The sequence below is a fragment of the Phyllostomus discolor genome, chromosome 8, assembly GCF_004126475.2.
Source record: "Phyllostomus discolor isolate MPI-MPIP mPhyDis1 chromosome 8, mPhyDis1.pri.v3, whole genome shotgun sequence".
NCBI lineage: Eukaryota > Metazoa > Chordata > Mammalia > Chiroptera > Phyllostomidae > Phyllostomus > Phyllostomus discolor.
Genome location: NC_040910.2, coordinates 112,356,871 through 112,380,171, shown reverse-complemented (window position 1 = coordinate 112,380,171; position 23,301 = coordinate 112,356,871). Strand labels below are relative to the sequence as shown.

Here is a 23,301-nt window from a genome sequence, read left to right as displayed (position 1 = left end):
CGGGTGCAGTGCCCCATCCTGCCCATGCGCCACTCGCCTGCCCAGCTCGCCATGCCCCTGGGGCGCCCAGAGAAATGGATTCCACCCCTCCCTCTGCTATCGCCAGCTGAGCCCTGGGGTCTGGAGGACCTGGCGCAGACCTGGGTTTGAGTCCCAGCAGCCTTCCCCCCCCCCCCACCGCACCCCCCTGCCCCCACCAGCTCTACAGCAGCCGGGATGCGCCCTCCCCTGCAGGGCCAGGCTGAGGACCGACCCTGAAAAGACAGCAACACTTGGAAAACCCAGTAGGGTCCTCAGCCACGTTTAGAATGAAATGGTTTTTATTTTTCAAACAACCAAGATGGCCTCCAGAGGTTCCCGGTATAGGACGGGGGCAGTCCACCCTGCAGCTTAACCCCACGGGGGCGCTGACCCCAACCCATCCCCTTCCCGTCAGGCTGCAGCCCTGCGTGAGCAGCCGGGGGAGGACAGCGGGACACCGGGGTGGGGCCGGATGTGGGGGGTGTCGCAGCGATGCAGACGGGGCCAACAGTGCAGAGGGAAGGCCTGCAGCAGCCCCCCTGTCCCCTCAGCTCTGGGCCGGGTCGTTTAGAAAGGACGCGGCCACTGCGTTCTGGGGAGGGAGCGGCCAGTGCGTGCCCCGTGCACCAACTTCATAGGAGACCCTTTCAGCAGGACGGTGCTTCCTGCCACGCTGCTTTCCGTCAGAGTCCACCTCAGGTTCACGTCCACCTCCCCAGTTGCTTCGAGTGGCCGTGTGCTCACTTGCCATGCTGGCCGGTGCCGGTCCGGGGAGGAACCGGAACCACCTGGGAGGACGGCACTGCAGACCCTCGGGGCGGCTGAGGACCTTGTCCCGGTCCCCCTCCCCACCACCCAGAAACCGCGCACCTACAGTGAGCAAAGCCAGCTGAGGCTTTGTGGCCCCGGTGGGCTGGCTGACGAGACTGCAGCTGAGAGCCAGTGGGGGGTCAGGATGGGGGGGCGTGTTGGGGTCACCCTGGATCCAACCCTCTGCCCAGCCCACGCCAGGGCTGAGACTCAAGCATCACTGAGTTTACGGTCTTGTAAGGGTGCAGACACGAGAAAACGTTATTTTAAACATTTTTCCAAAAGGTTTTTCAACACAATTTTTAAGTTCATTTATTCCATGTCCTACTTTAGGGAGATTCAGATTAGAAAGACAGGTGAAGTACCAGCCGCCCGCCCCACGCGCCGGGCGGGAGATGCCTACCTGCAGAACCCTGGGAAGACAAGACCAGGAGGCCCTCTGGTGGGTCTCCTCCCACCGCTGTCCCCCTCCCCGGGGCAGGACTCCTGGGAAGAAAGAAGCCCCCCCCCCCCCCCGCCCCCCCAGCCAGAGAGGGGCTGCAGCGTGGCGCCGGCAACGCTGTGACCCTGCCACGTGCCCCGTGGTGGTGAGGGTCTCCACCGGACCTCACAGCCAGAGGCCAGCTTTACCCAGGACTCCAGCCCCCTCCGTCCCTCCCGGCCACTCGGCCCTCAGTCGTGGGCGGGGCCCCCCCACAGTCCAGAGGCAGCCCGGGCCACCAGCTGTCCCCCTGCGGCCTTGCAGACCACGAAGGGACGAGACAGGCGAGGAGCGCCCTTCCCCCCGCGGCCGCCAGAGGCCCGGCAGGCCAGGTGCTGCGGGCCTGCGGAGGGTCACCCTACCGAGCACGTGGAGACACAAGAAACGCACACGGTGACCTCAGTTATGCAAACGACACTTTAAATGGCACCCTTAATTCTCGGTTCGTCCAGCCACAGCGGACCTATGATTGCATTCACGTCGGGTCTCGGGCTTCGAGGCCGGGTGGCCCGCCACTCTGCCGGGCAGGGCTCTGCCCACGTGACCGAGCTTCTCGCCCTTCCGCCCAGGCCGCACCCGGGCCGACAGCGCAGAAACACCGGCGGAAAAGGGACCAGTCACCAGACCCGGTGACACCAGAGGCGAAGACAGAAGGAGCCCATGGCCCCACTTCCAAGAGAAAAGAAATACAGTTTAAATATTCCCATTTCGAAGTTGTGAGGTTCTCCCCGCCTAGGGCACTGTGGCGGCGGGCCGTGCCCGCGCAAGGCGGCGGCCCACCCGCGGAGGACAGTGGGCGGCCTCACTTCCTGGCTCCCAGCTGCTCGATGGCCCGGCGGACTTGCTTTGCCGTTTCTTCGAATTCCTTCTGCTTGCTGGTGGCCTCCTTTGCCTGGAAACGAAGAGGAGACTCAGGAAATCGAAACAACAGCTTCCCCCTCACAGGCCGTTGCTAAGACCAGGGAGACTGGGGCCCAGGACGCGCCCGGCCGGGTCGCCCAGCGAGCCTGGCAGAGCCCTGCCCTCCGCATCGCCCCGCCAGCCCCCGAGCCCCCCCGCCCCGGGAAAGGCCCGAGCCCCCGCCCTGCCCAGGGGAGGGCAGCCCGCGGCACTAGCTTTCTCCGAAGACACAGGCACCTTCACCGCCAGCCTCCCCTAAATCTAGCTCGCGACCACCGCTCCGCCACTCCATTGCGTGCGTGTGCGTGTGCGTGCGCGCCCTCGGGAGGGGGGGCGGCGCCAAGGGCAGGGCCCAGCCAGCCAGGGGCTGCCCTCCCGCCTCCCATGCATCCTCCTGGACGCCGGTCACTTTAACCACCAACGACTTTCTCAGGGTAAATGTTTTCCAACAAGAAAAACGATAACGGCTAACGTTGTAAAGGTTACTTTCAGCATGTGCCTTTTTTGTATGTTAAATATTACCCGTGTGTGAGGCTTACTTACTGTAGGATCAAAAAAGAAAATCCCATTGTAAAGATACACACTGACGGGACCGCGAGGGACCGCGAGGCAGCAGCACCTGACGGGTGGGGGAGGGGGGCCTGGCCACGGACCCCCGCCGGACCCCTGCCGGCGGAGCCCGGGAGGCCCCCCTCCCCGCAACTCGAGGGGGCAGCCTACTCTCACACATTTCCAGTAGAGGGGGGTGGGGTGGGGGTAAAAAACCCCAAGAAGCCTGGCATTGGGAACCACAATAAGACCTGCGGAGCGAACCTTAGCCAGCCGCTGACCGCACCGGTCACCAGGCGGGGCGCCCACAGAGGGGGCTCCCCGCCCACTCCCGGATAGAGTTTCCTCCCGGGACGGACTTGTGTTCTCGGTGGTTCTCACTCACTTCACTTCTCTCCCAATGACGGGGGCAGCGGTGCAGCCGCGGGAGTCAGCCGCCGGCCCACCCGCGGAGGAGACCCTGCCACACCCGCCCGCAGCAGCCCTCGGGGGTGGGTCTGGGGGCCTCAGAGGCGCGCAGCATCGCGAGGAGCGCCCGGTGCCGTGCCCGCACAGCGCTGACTTAACACCCGGCTCCCAGCAGCAGTTCCTGCCCCCACCCGCCCTGCAGAAGAGACCAGCCTCGCACGCCAGCCCACCTCAAGGGGCCAGGTGCCCAGACGGCCCCCGGGCACGCCTGTCCCGGCTCCGGCTCTGACCCAGCCCTCACTATCCATCCACAGGGGGACACCAGGGACCTGCTTTGTACCAGTGACGAGTTGTTCGCACTGAGCCTCACAACCGGCAGGCGCCCTAGAGCGGCCCTGTCCCGCAGAACTCTCCGTGGGACGAGCACCGGCCGGTGCAGCCACCGCTGCGGGGAGTGCGGCGGTGCGGCTGGAGCTCCGCTTCAGCGGCCGCCGGCCCGGCACAAGGACCTCCCAACGGTGCGCTGAGTGAGGGCCACAGACTTAAAAAACCTTCCTGTTGCATAAGTTTCATAGACCGATTAGGTACAAATGGCTTAATCTTTCTACTTTTCTTTAAAATATATAAATTTTTAAATGGTCTGGAAGGAAATATACCCTATAGAAGCCCATGTTGTTTGTAACTAAACAAATAACTAAAAACTCACGCGCTGCTTTAAGTACCCTGTAGTCTGGCTCCGGGGGACAGAAACCAGTTGCTGAAAAACTGCTGGCCACGCTGCAGGTGCAGACCGCGCCCCGCGCCCCGGGGGCTTCCTCCCCGGCAGGCTGCCCACTGCCTCTGCCAGACCACAGGGTCCCCAGGCACCCGGGCGCCGCTCGGGACTGTGCCAGCGAAGCGTCTCCCTGTTGGTCGCGGCTACCACGACTCCTTCATCCCGCTCAGCGACCCGCAGCCGCTTCAGCCTCGCTGGCCACGTCCCCAGCGCCCTCCGCCCGCTCGCCCCGCTTTCTCCCAGCTGCTCCCCAACCCCACAGGGGCGCCCCCCACCTACAGCCGGGCCTGTTTCCGCACAGCCCTCGGGTCTTCACCTTTGTAAGCAGCTGTGAGAACCGAACCCCAAGGAGAACACTGTCTCACAGAGACCGGGGAGCCACGCACTCTGCCACAGCAGCAATCCGGGGCGGCGGGCGCAGAGTGGGGGCCTCCCCGGGCCTCCGGCCAGCAGACAGCGCTCCCCGAGCTGGGCCTGCGAGGGACCGAGACGACCAGCCGCGGGGCACCCCCCGGACCTGCGCTACGAGGGTATCAGCACGCCCCCACGGCCCTCTGTGGGGCCGCCAGGCTGGGCGCAGGAAGGCAGAGGGCACCCGGCCGCCCATCAGGACCTGAGCGGCCCTCCGCCATCACGGGTCTCCCCGGCAACCCTTGATCTCCCCAGGATCTCCCTGGCAACCCTTGATCTCCCCGGCAACCCCTCCCCTCTGCACCCGGGCTGGGGGCTTCACTCTCCTCATCTCCCAGTCACCCTGGCTGCCCCCCCCTGCAGAAGTCCCCTCAAGTGGGACCAGCGCCTTTTCCCCAGCGCAAGCTCTGCTAGGTGCCCTCATCCCTCTGTTCCCCCCCGGCTGACACACCACGCCCACCCCACACCCGGACTGCCCGGCCGGCAGGGGGCACTCCCACTGGGGACACCTCTCCTGAGGGTGCGCCCACGCCCTGCGCACCCCCACGTGCCCCCCCACACACGCAGCTGAGCATCGTCAGACGCACGGGCGGGTGAGGGGCTGGGAAGGTCAGGGTTAAAGACCCCGCGAGGGGCTGGCTCTGGACTCCTGCTGCAAATCATACATACAATTTTGTTCTTGGCTCTTTCTTTGTCCAGCTTCAAAAACTCCCCGAGGGTTAATTCTTCACACGCCTTCTTGAGAGACAGGAAGGCGCAGCCAGGCGAGTGCTTTTTGTGTTCCGCCCTGGAAAAGCCAACACAGGAGCACGTGGACCCAGGAGTCGGTGAAGGGAGAAGGGAGACAGCCCCTCGCCCGCCCCCCACCCCGCCTCCCGGACACCCTGCCCGGCTGCAGAGGCGCAGGGAGGCCCGAAGCGGACTGAACCAGCGCTGGGTGCCAGGCCACTTCCCCCCACAGCTGGTCTGAGCACCCCGCCCCCCGGGGATGCCGCCCCCAGTGCTCCGGCGGAGGCTCACTGCCTGGAGCCCCGCAGCCGTGAATGGAGAGCGGGGTCCACACTGCAGCCCAGGGCCACCAGTCAGGCCTCTCGGAGCCCCACCCCCAAGGGACAGCGGGGAGCAGTCTCCTTCCACGGGCGCTGTCACACCATCTGCTGGTTGGGGTGAGGACAGCCCTCTGGCCTGCACCCTCGTTTCCTGCCTGGGGACCTAGCGCTGCCAAACGCCCCGGGCTGGACCGGCACAGCGCTGGGACGGATGCGCAGCCTCACGAGGTCCGCGGCGACAGCCAGCAGTGATCAGAGTCTGCAAATGAGCCAGCGCCCGGGAACACCACCATGGGCACTCTCCCCAGGAGCCCCGCACGCTCACCGCCAGGGCAAACACACATCCTGCTCAAGGCGAGAAACAACTCAGTGGTTCTCTACAGGGAAAAAACTAGAGCTGTGCAAACAATCGGCTCTGACGGCGGGGGAGGCGATCAAAGAATGTGGCGTCGCACGGCAGAAAGACAGCTGCCGGCTCCCCCTCAGTCCGTGCGCATGCGTGCACACACACGTGCACACACACACACACACACACACACACACAGAATTCCGGTCCTTACAGAACAACATCCACAACACCGGGGAGCAGACCACTCCAACCATCGGGGGTCGTGGCTGATCTGAGAGACACAGACCCTCTTCTGAAACACCGTGGCGTCTATCAGGTGCACAGGTTCAAGGTCACGACTAGCTGTGCGTCGGCACATGACTACCGTCACGCCACAACGTCTAAGCCATCAGGCTGGTTACAGCGCGTGTCTCCTAAGGGCGTGTGACGTTCGCCAGGGAACTGTATGAGGTCCCGTGATCTCTGGGATCAGTGTCACTGCAGTGGGTTCTTGTTTGTTGGGGGGGGTGTGTGTGTGAACTTTGAAGTCAGTGTTGTGGTTTTTTTCCATCTACTACTGAAAATGGCTGGAAAAATGTATCAAGCGGATGAGCCGAGAGACAGGGAAGAACCTCAGCGAACGCTGCTCGTGCCCCACGAAGAGGAGGAGAGTCGAACGCGACAATGGAAGTGACTCAGAAGGGGCGGACGATGCGGAAGTCTGTCCAGAAGATTCGGATGCTGAGCAAGATACGTCTATCGAAGAAGGTGAAGAGGAATTAGACATGAATGGAGAGTATTTTTTTTGGAAAGGATAAAGAATCAAAGTGGACGGAAAATCCAGTAAGAAGGCAAACCAGAAAACAGCCACAGAACACTTTGTGTCAACTTCCATCAGCTCAGCCAAACGCAAACAATGCCAAGACAACTCAGAACTTCTTTACCATAAATAACATCGTGGATCTAATTTATTACGCATAAACAAATACATCGGCCCCATCTTGGGCTGGTTTCCACGAGAAAGATGCTTGACAGACACGCACGCCTGGACGGAAGGCACCTGCAAGCCCCCCACGTCCAGCTGGCTCACCGCACGCAGTTGGTCCGACCGGTGGGTGCCAGGGGCTGTGGGCGGTGGGGGCTGCGCTCAGACTTACGGCATCTTCATGGGGATTTAGGTTTATTCACCATCGTATCAGGTCTGATGCAAAGTTACCCGCTTAGAGCAAACCCCCGGAAGCGGACAGATCCTCTCCAAGGACAACGGGTCACTGGTTCACTGCCGTGAACCTCATCTGACTTGAAAGAGAAGCGACTTTCACGCATAGGCACTGCCTGTAAGAACAAACCCCAGCAACGCCCTGAATTCGTGTCTTCTAAAAACAGGCGTGGTGCAGACTGCACACTTGTATCTCACACACCCCGACGGGGAGGAACGCAATTAACGGCATTGTGACGACGCTGTGAATTCACATTCACAAAAGCCTGACCAAATAGAACATTACAACCGAACCAGGTCAGGAGCGGACACTGTGGGCCCGACGACAGGGACGGATGAGGTGGCCAGGAACACCAGGAGGTGGCCCATGGTTGTCGCCTACCCAGTTCTCTGAACGCTGCAGAAATAGACGCTCAGGTACTCACACGCTGAGCTGCGACTTGGGAACGGTGCAGAATGGTTATTAGCAACCTCGTAACTCGGTTAGTGTCAGAACGCAAAAAGGAGGTGTCCGAAAACCTCTCCAAGTATGCATAAGGCCTCACGCCTGAAACGCCATCCATTTCCAACTCAAGTGGAAGGAGATTCTAATGACGGCATAGACACGGCTCCCACAACGAGCAGGAAAAGAAAAAGATGTGTTTAGCACTATGCATCCAAAACGAGTCGCTTATCGAAATATTTTTGCAGCCCTGGCTGGCCTGGCTCAGAGGACTAAGCTCCGGCCTGGGAACCAAAGGGACTGGTGGGTTCCACTCCCAGTCAGGGCACACACCTGCAGTGCAGGCCAGGTCCCCAGCAGGGGGCGCTCGAGAGGCAACTGATGGTTTCACACTAGATTTCTCTCCCCCTCTTTCTGCCTCCCTTTCCCTCTTTCTAAAAGTAAATAAATAAAATCCTTAAGAAACATTTCTGCAAGCCTGTGAGAAGGGTTCACGCTTCAGCCCAGCGCCCTCGCCTGCGATGACAGTTACCAACGTTTCGCAAAGCTGACTACCGAAGATTCTAATTAACGAGTATTAAAGACATTCTTGGCTGCATTTTTTTAGCAGTATCCGTGTTCCTGTTCTTTGAAAAGAAAGCTTTAAGTTATGTTTTCATATGTCTTTGTTTAAGAATTTCTAGATTGTAAGTGAAACACAAAAAACCACGTATTTTATTATATAAGTACAACAAATGCAAATTTGCGGTGTTTTTAATTTTTTTTTCCGCATTTCAGCACATACTAGTAATGGATGTGTCTCTCGGATGGACGCAGACACCCAACGCTGCCATTTTTTTAGCTCGACCCCCGCAGGGTAAAAGAGGTGGTTTTTGTGGTGTGTGAGCTATAGCTCAACAAAGCTTTGGATTTAGCCCTGGCTGGTGTGGTTCAGTGGATTGAGCACAGGCCTGTGAACCAAAGGGTCACTGGTTCAATTCCCAGTCAGGGCACATGCCTGGGTTGCGGGCCGGGTCTCCAGTAAAGGGGGCATACAAGAGGCAACCCACACATTGATGCTTCTCTCCCTCTCTTCCTCCTTTCCTTCCCTCTCCATAAAAATAAATAAAATCTTAAAAAAAAAAAAAGCTTCGGATTTAAAAACTGTGCTACAAGAAAGGCACCTGCTCGTCCCTAGGTCACAACACGACCTGCTCCCAGGTTCTGTCGACCCTGAAAGGCACCCGGTGCCTACAAGAACGAGCCTCTCTTCAGCGCGCCCCCAGGGACGTTTGGCCAAATCACGACGACGAGGCTGAGAGCATCACCCGAGCGCCAGCACACAGAGGTCCACCCACTCGCGACAGCTGTTCAGGGTCCAAAATGAGGTCGGAAAACCGCGACTCCTTCACTAAGGGTCTTGGAAATTCAAATACTTTTCCCGAGCTCAGCCCAAAACAGAAGCCCCGGATGCAGCCGGGCGCCCAGGGGCCGAGCCAGGCTGGCCTGGGGTACTCACATGGGGTCGTCGTCTGGCTCCCAGCCTTCCAGCTCCTTGAAGCACAAGAAACACTGGGCCAAGTCGGGCTCGTTCTCCGTGGGGCAGTGGATGAAGCCGGCCGCCGCCATCTGCGAGGGAGAGCACGGCTCAGAACCCCGGCGGGGCGCGGCCCGGGCCCCGGGGAGCCCACGGACGAGCCGGAGGCCGGGGTCGGGGCCCTGGCGCGGGCCCCGCGAGGCCCCTCGGTCTCACCTGTTCCGGGGTGCAGGCGCAGCCCTCCAAGAAGGGCCAGTTCTTGAACGTAGCGAGGCGGTGGTCCTTGAGGAAGGGCTTCCAGGTGTCCGGCAACGAAGGGGCGCCCATCTCACCGCCACCCTGCTGCCGGCGCCAGGAAGCGGCGCCCCGATTCAAATCCGGCGGTTGGCAGCGGCCGAAAAACAAGTCCGCAACCTCCGCTTTTGAATGGGTGAGCGGGCTCCCGCGGCCTTCTGGGAACGCGAGGCTGGGCGGCGTGGGGCGTGCTGGGAGTTGTAGTCCTCCTGCGCGGCGCGCCGCGGCGTTTGCCTCGTGCGCGCCTGTGCACCTGGGTCCGGAGTTCGCCTCTTCCCAGACGCCGAGCGAGGAGTGGTGGGGAGAGGAGCTGAGGATGGGCGAGAGCCCCCGGAACGCACCTAAGGAGGGGCGCCTGTCGAGTACCTATGTATTAAGCCTTTTCGACCTGCAAATCCTCGTTGTTTTTATGCGCGCCCAGGCCGGAACCCCCTCGGTCCAGCTCCCCTGCCCTCGGGCTGCCCGGGTTGGACCGTGTGCCCAGACTCGTCCGTCCGGGCGGCGCATCTTCCAAGGAAATGATGTCCCGTGAATGAAAGCCACGGCGGAACCTCCACCCTCGCTCGAGGGAGCTGTTAACTCGTCTCTCTCCGTCTTCTCACTGGGGCTTTCTGGAAGACCAGAAACGGACCCTTAGACCTTTGTTTTTCCCTTTCCATCCGAATTCCTCCGGAATGAGCTAGCTCTTCAGTCAATGGCTGGAGCTCCAGGCGGCCGCATCCGGATCCTCCCTCCATCATGCGCCTGTTGGTGGGCCCTCGGGTTTTAATTTCGTGCCATTATAAATAGTACTGCAATAAATACTTCGGATGAGTCTCTCTGTGTTCTGGTACTTTTGCTTCCAGGGGCTAGATTTCTAAAAGTGGGTTTCTAGGCTAATGTGCATTTAAAATTGTAACACTTAGCACCAAATTATTCTCCAAAAAACTGCAGTAGGACTCATTGCCATCCACCATGCCTGTTTGCCTTGCCAGCACCTTTCAAGTTTTTGCCAACGTGTACTTTTTGTACACTTGTCCCTCTTCTTGTGTTTTAGTTCATAGATAATGTGATACTAGCCTTCTAGCTGTCAGGTGTTACAGCTTGCCATGTAACAGATGAGACAATTAAGATCTGTGCGGCATAAGTGATGTCCACAGAGGTCACACAGGCCTCAGAGCTGTTACAAAACAACATTCAACTCAGTAAATGTAAAGATCTAATTGGCTTTATTAAATGATTCATATGAATCTGACAGCATCATAACTCAGAAACAGATATTCCCAGGAGTTATACAAAATGGAAAACTTTTTAAAAAGATTTTATTTATTTATTTTTAGAGAGAGAGGAAGGGAGGAAGAAGGAAAGGGAGAGAAACATCAATTGGCTGCCCCTTACACGCCCCCACTGGGTACCCGGCCCACAACCCAGGCATGTACCCTGACTGGGAATCGAACTGGAGACCCTTTGGTTTGCAGGCAGACACTCAGTCCACGGAGCCACACTAGCCAGGGCAAAAAGTGGAAAGTAGGGTCCACAACAAAATCCTTAAGGGGAAAAAAGTTCATTAGAGTTCAGGGTGATGCGGCTTCTCATTGGCTGAGCTGCAGCACTTTCCATTGGCTGGGCTTGTTGCTGGACAAGAAGGAATCTTCCTCTTGCCTATGTAGTCAGCACGCCTTCCTGTTGCAGATGCAGGCTTAGTGTTCTCCTGCCTGGGGTAACTGGCTGTGAGGGGTACAGCATGAGACCGGTCCCTGCAGGCCTTCCAGAGCCTCACACCGCATTGCCCTGGGCCGGACAGTCCCTGGAGCCCCTCAATCCAGACCAGGGCATGGCTGTGGAGACCTTGATTTCTGCTCAGAGCAAGGGGAAGAATGGGCTCTCGCCAGGGTGGGTGGGCAAATGGAGGCTGCCGGGCGGCAGGGAAGGGTGCGGTCAGGCCCTCCGGAGAAGACTCGCAGGCCGGGCGCGTGCTGGCCGGGCCTCAGAGGCCGTCCTGGAAGATTGTCTTCAGGATGATCTGCAGTGGGGAGGAGACCCAGGCCCCAGCATGGGAGAAGCTCTTGTGAGGATCTCTCGGAGGAACCCCATCAAACAACCCGCATTATCGATCGCAGCAATGCAACTCAGGAGCCTTCCCCCGCTCCCTTGGGAAAGGTGCTCATGAAGCTCCCAGCCTATGAGCACTGCCTCCTGGTTGCTGCCCCCCTAGGTGTGACCCATGAGCCAAGAAAGGCTCTATGTTTAAACATATATATTTTTACTTATTTATTTTTAGAAGAGGGGAAGGGAAGGAGAAAGAGAGAGAGAAACATCCATGTGTGGCTGCCTCTCCTGCACCCTCACCAAGAACCTGGCCTGCAGCCTAGGCATGTGCCCTGACTGGGAATCGAACTGGCGACCTTTCAGTTTGCAGGCCAGCGCTCAATCCACTGAGCCACACCAGCCGGGGCTGAGCTTCTTCCTTTTTGACTTGAAAGGGCTCTTGCAGTAAGGACGCCAACTGTGTGAGCTGAAAGCCCGTCAGAGGCGGCCGCTGATTAAAAAGTGAAGCCAATCAAGTGCCCGCTTGCCCAGAAAAAAAATTTAAAAAGTAGTCACTCTTCCTCCACCAGTTCTGGGGCACGTGTTTTTTTCCCAGTTTATCCTTTGACTTTAAAAAGGGTTTTCCATATTACTATTGTAATAAACATTTATACACCGAATTCACCCACCCTTCCCCACACGGAGTTGGCTTCGCTTTTATGCTGAGACTCGGACGGGCGGATACCACCTGGCGCCTGCCTCTCCCCACCCGCAGCCCCGTGAAGGTCCCACTCGTGCACCCAGGACCAGGCCCTGCGGGTCTCCTGGGGCTGTTCCCGAGGGAGGAAGCAAGTACGGCACTCGATTCCTTCCCGCGGGTCCCCCACCCTCCTGGACACCAAAAAGCCCAGGGAAGTGGCTCTTCCGTGCCCCCCGCCCCCCCACCTCCCCACCTCTCCTTGTGAGCAGGGGCCACCGGGGACCCATTCCGTCCCAGCGAAGGGACATGCCCACCTGGTTGAGCACGTAGTCCTTCTGGGTTAGCTTCCAGACGATCTCGAAGTGGTCCACGTCCTGGAGTTCTTCGAACGAGGCTCTCCACCCTCCTCGGCACAGTGTCTGGGGGGAGGGGGAGAGGAGGAAGAGGAGGCATGAGGCTGCAGGAGGGGAGGGGGCTCACCCCCTGCCCCGAGCCCGCACACACTGGGGGCTCACGGAACATCTGGCGAGTGAGGGGCTGATGGGGCCACCGGGGGGAAACACAGGTGAGGGTGATGAGGCTGCGGGACCCCCAACCTCCAGCCCGAAGCAGGGTGCTCGGGGTACCTGATAGAACTCCCTGGACTGCCGCAGGAATTCGGGGCTGTCATGCTGGCCCACAATCACCAGCACGCGGCAGGCTGGATCTGCGGGCTGCCTGGGGGCCGCCTCCAGGAGCCGTTGGGGGCTGATCCTCTGCGCGTCCTCCCTGGTGGGGGGTGGGGGTGGGGTCAGGACAGAGAGAAGCCCATGTCCCACCCCAGCCCCTCCTCCCAGGCTGTGGGCCAGCAGGGGGGGTGGGAAGAAAGCGACTCACGGGGTCAGGAGAAGGGGGGCGTTCTGAGAGGTGTGCACTAAGGGCTCCAGGTCGTAGATCCCACTCAACAGGAAAAAGCCTGTGAAGGTGAAGCGGTCAGAAGGGCAAGTGGGGCCGTCAGGCCACTCAGACCAGGTCTCACGCAGGCGCCTAGCAGGCCAGAGGCGGCCCATCCGGGCCCCACAGCCAGGGAGAGGAGACCACATCAGGGAGAGGAGAAGCCAGTGCCCCTGCTCCCAGGAGCCCCTGGGTCAAGAGCAGCGCCTCGGGCCGGTGGGGGAGGGGGGAGCTGCCCAGCCCGCGCGCGGTCGCCATGGAGACCTTTCAAGTTGCATGTGACTCCGCGCTCCGTCCAGTTCACCAGGAGCATCATGGCGGCCAGGTGGGCCCCAGCTGAGTGTCCGCACAGGTAAATTCCCCTGGATGGGGCGGAGCAGTGACAGGTGTGCGTTCAGGTTCCCCAAAGCCTCGGGCCAGTGCCGAGGAGTCCCGCTGTGTCCTCTGCTCCACAGGCCAGAAGGGCGGCCGGGCTGCGTCGCAGGGGCTGAACCCGGGCTCCCTTCCCCATTTCCTCCACAAGCGTCTGACCGGGGGAGACCCCGCCGTGATACCCACTCGTTGCGCGGATACCGCTGCTGGAGAAAGGCGACGCTCCGCGTTACCTGGTCCACCATCCGGTCCAGGGAGCCTGCCCAGAGAGAGGAAGGGTGACCTGGGTCTCACTTTCCTCCAAAGCCCACCAGCCTCCCCAGAACCGGCAAGACCACCCATTACCTTTGGGGGCAATGTCGTAAGCCACTATCACCACGGCCACGCCCTGAGCCGTCAGCGGGCCCACCATGAACGCTGACTCGTCTTTACTGTAGAAAGAGACGAAGAGGTGACGACCGTGACGACGGCGGCCAGCTTGGCCACCGTACTGCTCCTGCGCCCTCTCCTCCCAGAGCGCTGCCCCTCCGCGACCCCGCGGGGTGTGGGGGAGGGTGTGGGCTCTGTCCTCGCCGCATCGCACGCATGCAATGGGACCTCGGGGACCTCATTTAACCTCTAAGCCTGGCCTCCCCATCTGTACAATTATGTTCTTTCGTTTAAGTGCTGGTTTGAGCATCGAAGGAGATCAAACACGCCGAGACCGTCACCTGGCAAAGGGTAAAGGGGTAATGAAGGTCCTATCAATGTGAAGGCGTGAGGGTGGGGGACCCTGTCTCAGCACCTCCTGGGCGAGAGAGTCCAGGGTGCAAGCGCCCTTGAAGACCCCGAGCGCCCCCTGCCTGTCGCAGGGTGAACAGCAGCCCTGCTTCGCCCGGGACTTTCTCAGAGCGCCGCCCTCCGCGGTCACTCACTGCAACTTTCCCTTCAATGACAGAGTGGGCTGGACCTGCTCCTCACCCGGCACAGTGGGTCCAACCAAACAGTGCTCCCCGAAAAGGTACGCCCACATCCTAGCCCCCCTGTGCCTTCCTTCGCGTGTGACCTTATTTGGAAGTAGGGTCTTTGCAGGTGTGACTAGGAATCTTGCGATGAGATCACCTCGAGTTTAGGAGGGGCCCCCAACCCGACCACTGGTGGCGTTGTAGGAGAAAAGGGAAGGCGATCCGAGACGCAGACACACGAGGGCCACGTGGAGACGGGCGCTGAGCTGGAATGAGGCAGCCACAAGCCACGGGGGACCAGGAGCCACCAGAAGCAGGGAGAGGCGGGGACAGGTCCTCCCCCGAGGCCTTTGGAGGGAGCGCGACCCCGACACCTCGACCTCTGATTTCTGGCCCCAGAACTGAGACAGAACCCACGTCCCTCGCTGCGAGTGCACCCCCTGCCCCCCGTGGGCGGTCATCCGCGGCGGCTCTAGGACTGGGAAACTCGGCAGCCCGGGAGAGAGGAATCTCCCTGCGTCTCCCCTCTTCCTGTTTCCGGACCCACCTGCCACTCTGCCAGTACCCGCCGTGAAGGAACACGAGCAAAGGCAGGGCTGCAAGACAAGACACGGGGCCGGGCTGAGGCAGGGCACCGGGTGGGGCTCGGCCCCAGGGACCCCCAGCCCCGCCACTCACCTTCAGACCCCGCCTCCGGGAAGTAGATGTCCAGCTTCTCCCCTTCGCCGTCTCCATAGGGGACATTCAGCAGGGTCCTCCTGGTGTCCCTGGCCCTCTTGGTGGCTGTCTCGGGTCACAGACAAGCCTCTGTCAGCACACACTTGGGGAGCAGCAATTTGTATTTTATTTCTGGTAGAAACCTTTTCGCTAGAAGCGCCGTGGGGTTGACCAGATGGCTGCAGCTGCCCTACCCAGGGGCATGTGCCGGGTCCTGAAGCATTCCACATGTGTGTGTGGTCCCAAGGAGGCCAGACTGGCCCACCCACGTGGGACCCACACTCTCTGCTGACCTCTGCCCGGAGTGAGTGATGGGTTCTGAGAAGCACCCTTTGATCCCGGCTTCGGCGCATTCGTACTCATGTGCGTCACCCTGCGCTGCATGCTCTGGGAAGTGCGAACTTCTCCAGGTATCTGGAAAAATAATCTTTCAGGGAAACCTGGTGACTACACAGACAGTGGAGCAGTGTAAGTATACAACTGGGTGCCAAGGTGGGAGAGGTGAGGGTGGCGGGGGAATGGCCTGGCACCTGGGTGGGAGGAAAGGGGGAAGGGTGTGAGGACAATCCTAAGGGCCGTGTCTAAACGCCGCAGGCAGAGCGGGGCTGGCACGGGCGCAGCGTTCACGCCGCAGTAAGAAAGGTCCCCAGGAGCTCCCGCAGGACTCCCCGAAATCTGGCACGTGGTAAGCTCTTCTGGAGGACCACAGGGAAATATGTATCTCGGGCCAAGAAGAGCATTATTTTTTTTTCTTGTTTTCTTTTAAGAGAGAGGGGAGGGAGGGAGAAAGAGAGGAAGAGAAACGTTGATGTGAGAACCATTGACGAGTGGCCTCTGGCACGCCCAGGAACGAACCCACAACCCAGGCCTACACCCTGACCAGGAGTCAAACCGGCAACTTCCACTTTTCGGAATGATGCCCAAGTCCCCTGAGACGCACCGGTCAGGGCAAAGATCCTATTTCTTTCTTTCTTTTTTTTTAATTCTGAAGATTTCTCCTCTTTTTTTTCTTAAAGATTTTATTTATTTATTTTTAGAGAGGGAAGGGAGGGAGAGAGAGACAGAGAGAGACAGAGAAACTTCAATGTGCGGTTGCTGGGGGCCGTGGCCTGCAACCCAGGCATGTACCCTGGCTGGGAATCAAACCTGGGGCACTTTGGTTCCCAGCCCGAGCTCAATCCACTGAGCTACGCCAGCCAGGGCAAAGATCCTATTTCTTGATGTGTAAGTCTTTATTGGTATATTTATCATAAAATGTAATCAGATCACGGGGCCAGCAGAAGGGGCAAGTGTTGGGGGCCTCCCCCTTGGGTGGCAGGTGGCAGCCTCTTGCTCCGAGCTCACACTGCCCCTCTTTTGCCGGGAGTTCCCCCCCTCCCCGGGGAGGCAGGCTCTCTGGGGTCACTTCCCATAATCCTCCCGAGCAGGACCCCGCCCTTATGACCCCGTTTGACCTTAACTACTTCCTTAGAGGGCCCCGTCTCCAAATGCAGCCACACGAGGGGACAGGGCTTCAACATGCGAAGCAGGGGGCACAAAGAGTCAGCTCCCATGCTTCCCCAGTGGTTCTGGGGCTGCACAAAATCAAGTCTCCCCTGCTCGCCTTCTCCACGGGGGTGACCCTGGCCCCCCAACACCACTCCTCCGCCATCCGCCTCGTCTTCCATAGCATGTGCCTCCTAACAGGCAGACACTGACTACTTATTCCTCATGTCCTTTGTCCACCATCATCCTCCCCCCACAGAATCACAGCAGTACTGGTGGGGGGGGGCAGTCATTTGGCCCACGGATATGCCCCACGCACCTAGGAGACCAGCACAGGCGAGGCGCCTGCTCAGTGTTCAGTGAACGGATGACTAAAGGATGAAGTGTCCACTGCTGAATTTTGGGCTTGGCTGACACAGACAGCCTGTGGTGAAGAGCCTCGTACACACACCGTTACACCCGCGTGCCAGGATCTGAAGGACATGTCCTCGGCAGCGTGACTTCTGGCTCAGAGGTATACATGCATTTGCCACTGTTGAGGCCACCGTCCACTGCCCCCCATGGGGTTTCTCCTCCCACCAGCCCTGTGTGAATGTGTCTTTGCCTGACAAGTTCATCAAAATACTGGGTTCAGCCCTGGCTGGTGTGGCTCAGTAGACTGAGTGCTGGCCTGCAAACCAAAGGGTTGCCGGTTCGATTCCCAGTCAGGGCACATGCCTGGGTTGTGGGCCAGGTCCCTAGTTGGGAGCCAGCTGAGAGACAACCACACATTGATGTTTCTCTCTCTCTCTTCCCTTCTGTCTAAAAATAAATAAAATCTTTAAAAAAATAAAATAAAAGATAAAGTCATCGGTAGTTTCACCGGCATTGTTAACTAAACGGGCCCTGACCTTTTCTGCAGCGGCTGCCGTGCGTGGAATTGACCCTGGCCCTTCCACCTGCCTGGCAGGTCTCTCTGGCCCACGCGTGCACTGGGCTCCAGGAGCTGCAGCCCCTGCGGCCCCTGAGTGCTCAAACCCATGCTCAGCTGGGTCTCTGGCCCCTGCCTCTAGCTCCTGGAGTTTGTCTGTAAGACAACTGTGGGTTGTAGATAATAGAAGCCAAGTTTTTGCTTTTTCACAAAAGGAAGTTTGCAGTGAGGTCTGTTCCTCGAAGCCCTCCTGTGTCCCTTGCCCATGAGGGGTCACACTCTGGGGAGGCTGTGGGTCCCCTCATTCTCTGTCCCTGCGCCCAGCTGCCCCCCACCAACCACCGGGCAACCTCCTAGAGAGAGGCAATTTCTTCTCCAGTCCACTGAGGTTTTGAACGCCTGGGAGACGGAGACTGGTGCACGGTCATGAACACGTATGGCTGCTTGGTTTTAATTGCTCCCCAGTTCAGATCCTGAATTTCTTGATCTTTTCCTCAGTTTTGGCACAACGCAAATGTAGTCGGCTCACGTGTACTCTAAGAGCTCTGTGTTAAATTGCTACCTTGTGGAGAATCCACTCTTTAAAAGAAAAAAAGGATTTTATTTGTTTTTTAGAGAGCAGAAGGGAGGGGAAGAAATGTTACGCAGCCAGAAAAAGTGATGAAGTCCTGCCAAGCGCTGCCACGCGGATGGACCTCTAAGACATCATGCCGACAAGGAGAAGCCAGGCGCGAAAGACCGCATACGTGTGGCTCCATTTATATGAGATGTCCGGAGGAGGCAAGTCCACGGAGACAGGGGGCAGGGAGTGGCTGCCAGGGGCAGGGGTTGGGGGGCAATGGGGGGCGGTGCTTAAGGGGGAGGGGTCTTCCTTTCGGGGACGATGACAATGTTTTGGAACTAGAAGGGATGTATCACCTACTACTGAGGCGTTAAAACGGCCAGAATGGTAAATTCTGTTATGGGTGTTTTGCCACAAGAACAAATTGGGGCTTGTATTCTGTGTGCCTTTGGTTTCTTCCTTCCTTTTTTTCTTTTTCTTTTTTTAACGCATTGGAAAAAGCCCAATCGTTTAGCTGGTGAATGCCGGAAGGGCCCCGGGAAACCCTGTGGGTCGCAGAGGCTGTCAATCACAAGGTCCCACCCCACTCCGCTGGTGATTGGCCCTCCTGGAGGGAGGCGTGGTCTGGGCAGCGGAGAGTTTGGAAAATTCAGGGGAGCGGGTGAAGCTCGCAGACAGAACCGCAGGACTGCAGCTCCTGTATATGTCTATCATATATATATTACATCCATGAGAGTCTTGGTAAAACAAGTTTAAGAGAAAATAGTTCTTAAACCCCACCCCCCCTGCTCTCAACCCACGCCCATCCCGCGGTCCCGCCAGTGCGCCCAGCCTGAGGGAGGCCCGCCTTTCACAGGGACAGGTGGAGAAACGTCTCCTGACTGCACGGTGCCCCTGACTGCAAGGTGCCGTAAGAGCGAATGCAAACCAGAAAAGGTGCAAATTAGAAGAGTTTAGCCCTGGCTGGCGTGGCTCAGCGGACTGAGCGCCGGCCTGCCAAACGGGGTCCCCGGTCTGATCCCCTAGGGTAGGGCACATGCCTGGGTTGCGGGCCAGGTCCCCGGTGATGGGTGCTTTTTGGGAGATGGGGCCACACATTGATGTTTCTCTCCCTCTCTTTCTCCCTCCCTTCCCCACTTTAAAATTAAGTAAATAAATAAAACCTTAAAAAAAAAAAGAGAGAAACATTTACCTTGCTGCCTATCCTCAGAGTGTTTAGTATAGGAAACTCACAGGGAATTGTAAGTCCTTTCCCTACCCCTTGGAGACGCACCTAGTTTTCAAAGCGAAGCAAGCCTCCAGCCGGTTTTACAACCTGGGAGTGTTTTTCTCAAAGTTCTGGCAGCTGGCCAGCCCTGTCTTTGAAATGTGATCATCAAGGAAGATAGTGTCACCTAGCCCACACGGTTCCGGTTCCGCGAGGGAGGTCGGGGTCCCCTCTTCAGCCCTGCTGGCCCCAGTTCGCAAAACTACCTCTTGTCATAAAGACACAGGGAGTTCCCCGGCCCCCCACGAAGGCAATGAGCAAACAGACGCTCACCCCAAGTACCCGGTGGACTGGGGTGCACTAGTGTGGCCACTGGTCCAGCCAGGTCTTCCGGCCTGAGGACGGGCGTCCTTTCTCTGGAGCACAGGCAGCCAGGGGGCAGGCCTGCCAGACCCTGTTAGCGGGCGAGGTCTCCCTCCCTCGCTAGGTCTCGCGAGGTCTCCCTCCGGCTCGGCCCTCCCTCGGCGCAGCCGAGGTGCACCTCGTCGTTTGGCTGCATCTTTACCCAACAAACACGTCTCCTTTCTCTTTGTGGAGAGGTTTTCTGGCTTGGCAGGAGACGTTGTGGGTTGTTGTTGCTGTTTTTTTTCCTGCTTTCTCTCCCTACGTTTTGCTGCCTCCCGCCAGTTTGACTCCAACGAGGCAAGCTCCAAGGTTACAGGCAGCGCCAGTGAGGGCTGGGGAACCCCACCAGGAGAGGCCAGCCGGTGGACCCTCACCGATGTCGTCTGTCACCATCCTCCCGCCTCCCCCTGCCCTATACACTCGCACAGCACCTGCTCCACTCTCACCTGGAGGCTCTGCTCAGGGGGTGGGGACCATCACCAGCCGAGTGAGCCTGGCTAAGTCACTGAACCTCATCGGGCAGCGCCTGGACTAGGGGGCGGGGGGTGAGGCACTCCCGTGGGGCACGACCTTGGCAGGTGGCACCAGAAACCTCCGTCCTGAAGACTGTTATGACCTGAATGTCCGTGCCTCCCGCAAATCCTGTGTTGAAGCCCCGGAGGTGGCCCCTTTGGGAGGTGACGGGTTAGATGAGGCCCTGAGGGGGTGCCCCAAGACGGGATAAGCGGCCTTATAAGAAGAGGAAGCAAGACCAGAACCCTCTCTCTGTCCATGCCATGAGAACCTGGAGAAGGTAGCTGCCTGCCGGCCAGGAAGAGAACGCTCAGCGGGGAACCAAGCTGCCTGGCACCTTGGCCTTGGGCTTGGGCTTCTTGCTTTCAGAACCATGAGAAGCAGCTCCTATTGCTGAAGCGACCCCAGTGGACGGCCTTTTGGATGGCAGCTCAGGCAGACCCATACAAAGATTACGACTATTTAAACGCAATTTATATTTTTAAATAAAAACGAAGGCCCCAAAGTCCAGGATGAACACAATGCCTGCATTTTAAATAGAGACAGGCTCCGCCCCCGCACATGCGTGGCTCTGCTCACCCCTCCCCCCAGCCCTAAAGATGTTCCGCATCTATGAAACGGGTCTGCAGCGCCCGCGGCCCCGCTGGGCCAGCTGGAGTACCGAGAAAGGGAGGAGGCGGACCGTGGCCTGAGAGCTGATCCCGGGGCTCACGGGAGCAGCTCCTAAAGACAGTCTCCGAAGGCAACGGTGGCGCCCCTGTCTTAGCTCCTGCCGCTTATGAGTGACTCCCTTTTTTGACAGGCTTCACTCCTCCCCCTCAAGATGAGGAGGAAAGCCACCCAGGTTTTCTACGAGCTCGTGCGGGTGTCACTGAACACGCAAATATTTACTGAGCAAACAGAGGCGTATTGGCACACAGGTGAGCACAGAAGGCAACTCCAAAAGCCCAAGACGAGGCTCCACCCACATCGGCTGGGACAGCGTGGGTGCTGACACAAGCCCAAGCCAGTGCACTGGGCTGGGTTATCTCCGGTTAGAGAGCCACGGCGCCCCAGGGTCTCCGTTCGCTCTGCTCAGGCAAAGCAGGTCTGCCAACACCTGATTTTCCGGGCAGAGGGGAGCGGCTGGCTGCTTCCTTCCTCCCAGTACCCCCGTGATGCCCGCTTCCCCAGCCCAGCGTGGCTGCTTCGCCCAGCATTAAAAAAAGCACACCACGTCACTCCGGACACGCAGGGCAGAGATGGGGATTAACCCTGACACTTCGCTAGCTCACAGGTCTCCGGGGCGGCTTCTCTCCCACCCCCCACCCCCCACCCCCCATTCTGAACCACTGCCCCGCGCCAAAGGCCACCCCTCGCAGCCGTGGACCGGTCCCCCGTACCCTCTTTTCCCATCTCCGAGTAGGTCTTCAGGGCTCCCTCTGCTCCCCGGCGGACAACCCATCGGCTGGGGGAGTACTGCTTCTCCAGCTGCTGCGGACACAGACACAGCTCCTGTGAGGCCTGCGTTCTCCATGCGGAGTGCGCCCCGCCCGCCACGTGCCGGGGTGCTCCTCTGCCTCGAGACGCCCCTTCCCCGCTCTCTAAGGCTCTCACAGACGCCCTTGGCTTCCTGCAGGCCCTTCCGGCCTCCAGCCTGGCACCCCTCTCCACTCCCCTCCCCCACTGACGAGTGAGGTGCTTCGGACAAAACACCGAAGACGCTCTCACATCCGTGGTCCAGAGTGACAACATGCCTTTAACCAGCGAACAGCCTCAAAGTGAAGATGAGGCCCCATAAACGTGTCCCGATGAACTCAGATGTCGGGAGGCCGGGGCACTGGGGTGGCCACTGCGGACAAAGTGACGTGGAGCCGGTGCTCCCCGGGAGGGTACGATTCTGACCGCAGGGGGGCACGGCACAGGCGAAGGCGCCGAGGCGGTAAGGAAGGAATCCAGGGCCGGTTTGGGAATGCTGACCGGCCGGACTGCTCACACACAGAGGCGGGGCCGGGAAGCTGCCGCTGGAGAACCTGAGGGCTTGAACATCAGGCTAAGACGTTCGGACGTGATGCAGAAAGTAACAGGGAACAGGGATCTTGAGAAAGGGCACAGAGGCACAGGAGAACAGGTCAATGCCGGACCGGGAAATCTGAAGACGGCGCGGCCTCCCGGAAAGGTCCCGGGCTCTGCAGTCCGCTGGGCCGCGCGCTGCCCAGGCTCCATCACGGACAGGCCGCTTTGCCCCGGGCAGCCGTCAGCCTCGGGGTCTCGGTGCCTGCCTACGGGCACCGGGCACTGTGACAGCAGCTTCACGAGGTGAAGAGACACAAGGCGTGCAAGCCGAGTACAGCTAACCGCTCCAACGTGTGTGCTTCCTCTTCCCGTGGAACAGGGCTCCCCGCCAGGGGCTCCGGGGCTGCGCCGTCCGCCTGTGGGGGGCTCGCAGCCATGCCTGGCGCTCCCTCCTCATCTTCAGGGCTGTGGTGTATCCTACTGATCCTGCAAAGGACTCTGATGGTCCTCTGACAGCTGGGGATGTGTGCGTGTGTGTCAGAGAGCAATGCACGCTGGGATTTCCCCGGGGCCGTATCCGTGGCTTGCATCAGGTTCTCCGAGGCGTCCCTGACCGAAGAAGAACCACGGCCTCAAAGGCAGGCAGACGAGTTAGGAGACTGTGATCCAAGGGTAATCGCCGCAGGCCGTTTCTAACCCTCGAGAGCACCCGGCAGCAAACACCCGCCTCCGCAGTTGGCCTGCGGCCTGCACACCCTACGCACTCATTGCGCAAGCTCGGACGGAGGTCAAGGACTTTGCCGATTCCTGTAGCTTATGGATATTCACGTAGCCAGGGCTTCAGTTTTCTCTACCCTTCAAGTCAGGCCCACAGGCTCACAAAGGCCTGCCTGCAGGGGCATCACGGGGTGACCTCCCGGCGCTGCAGCTCTCAGAAGCGGGCCCAAAGCGGGCACTCAACAGCGCCCACAAGAGTGGTCTAGAGGGCTTCTAAGCTTCCTCCCTAGACCTTGCACCTAATCATCGCTGAGCTGCACTCAGCCCCAGACCCTCGCTGCAAGCCGCCTACCTCTTCCGACATCTTCTTCCAGGGAGCCTCGCTCTGGGGACCCTGCCCGGGTACATCCATCTCCGCGTCTGCAACCTGACTCAGCGTCGCCCCGCGTGCGCAGCAGGGGTGGACGGGGGCGGGACTAGCTAGGCTCGCGTCCCTGGAGCCCCGCCCCCGCCATGCCTACCGGAGCCGAGCGAGCCTGTGCCGGGTTCCGCCCCGAGGGGGTCGGGCGGCGCGGGAAATCGCCCGTCAGTTTCGCAATCGCGCGGTGATTGGCCCGCGCGCGGGCCAATA

General features: G+C 59.4%; 2 protein-coding genes across 3 annotated transcripts; both read right to left on the bottom strand.

The window, feature by feature from the left end:
• Nucleotides 1-1,714: 1,714 nt before the first annotated feature.
• Nucleotides 1,715-9,340, bottom strand: BIRC5 (baculoviral IAP repeat containing 5). The gene is made up of 4 exons (XM_028521052.2): nucleotides 9,126-9,340; nucleotides 8,892-9,001; nucleotides 5,025-5,142; nucleotides 1,715-2,204 (listed from the first exon to the last, which is right to left on the bottom strand). Exons 1-4 carry the CDS (start codon nucleotides 9,234-9,236, stop codon nucleotides 2,115-2,117), a joined length of 429 nt encoding a protein of 142 aa, XP_028376853.1. The 5' UTR covers nucleotides 9,237-9,340; the 3' UTR covers nucleotides 1,715-2,114.
• Nucleotides 9,341-10,710: 1,370 nt separating this feature from the next.
• On the bottom strand, nucleotides 10,711-23,172 carry AFMID (arylformamidase). 2 transcript variants are annotated; one of them, XM_028520657.2, is made up of 11 exons: nucleotides 23,023-23,172; nucleotides 21,341-21,431; nucleotides 14,838-14,942; nucleotides 14,707-14,755; nucleotides 13,561-13,646; nucleotides 13,402-13,474; nucleotides 13,108-13,205; nucleotides 12,787-12,865; nucleotides 12,537-12,678; nucleotides 12,225-12,329; nucleotides 10,711-11,205 (listed from the first exon to the last, which is right to left on the bottom strand). In XM_028520657.2, the coding sequence occupies exons 1-11, from the start codon at nucleotides 23,080-23,082 to the stop codon at nucleotides 11,170-11,172; spliced, it is 924 nt and encodes a 307-aa protein (XP_028376458.1). In that variant the 5' UTR covers nucleotides 23,083-23,172; the 3' UTR covers nucleotides 10,711-11,169. The 2 variants fall into 2 exon arrangements, with proteins under 2 accessions (XP_028376458.1, XP_035890107.1); XM_036034214.1 differs by lacking the exon at nucleotides 10,711-11,205 and adding an exon at nucleotides 11,831-12,101.
• Nucleotides 23,173-23,301: the final 129 nt, after the last annotated feature.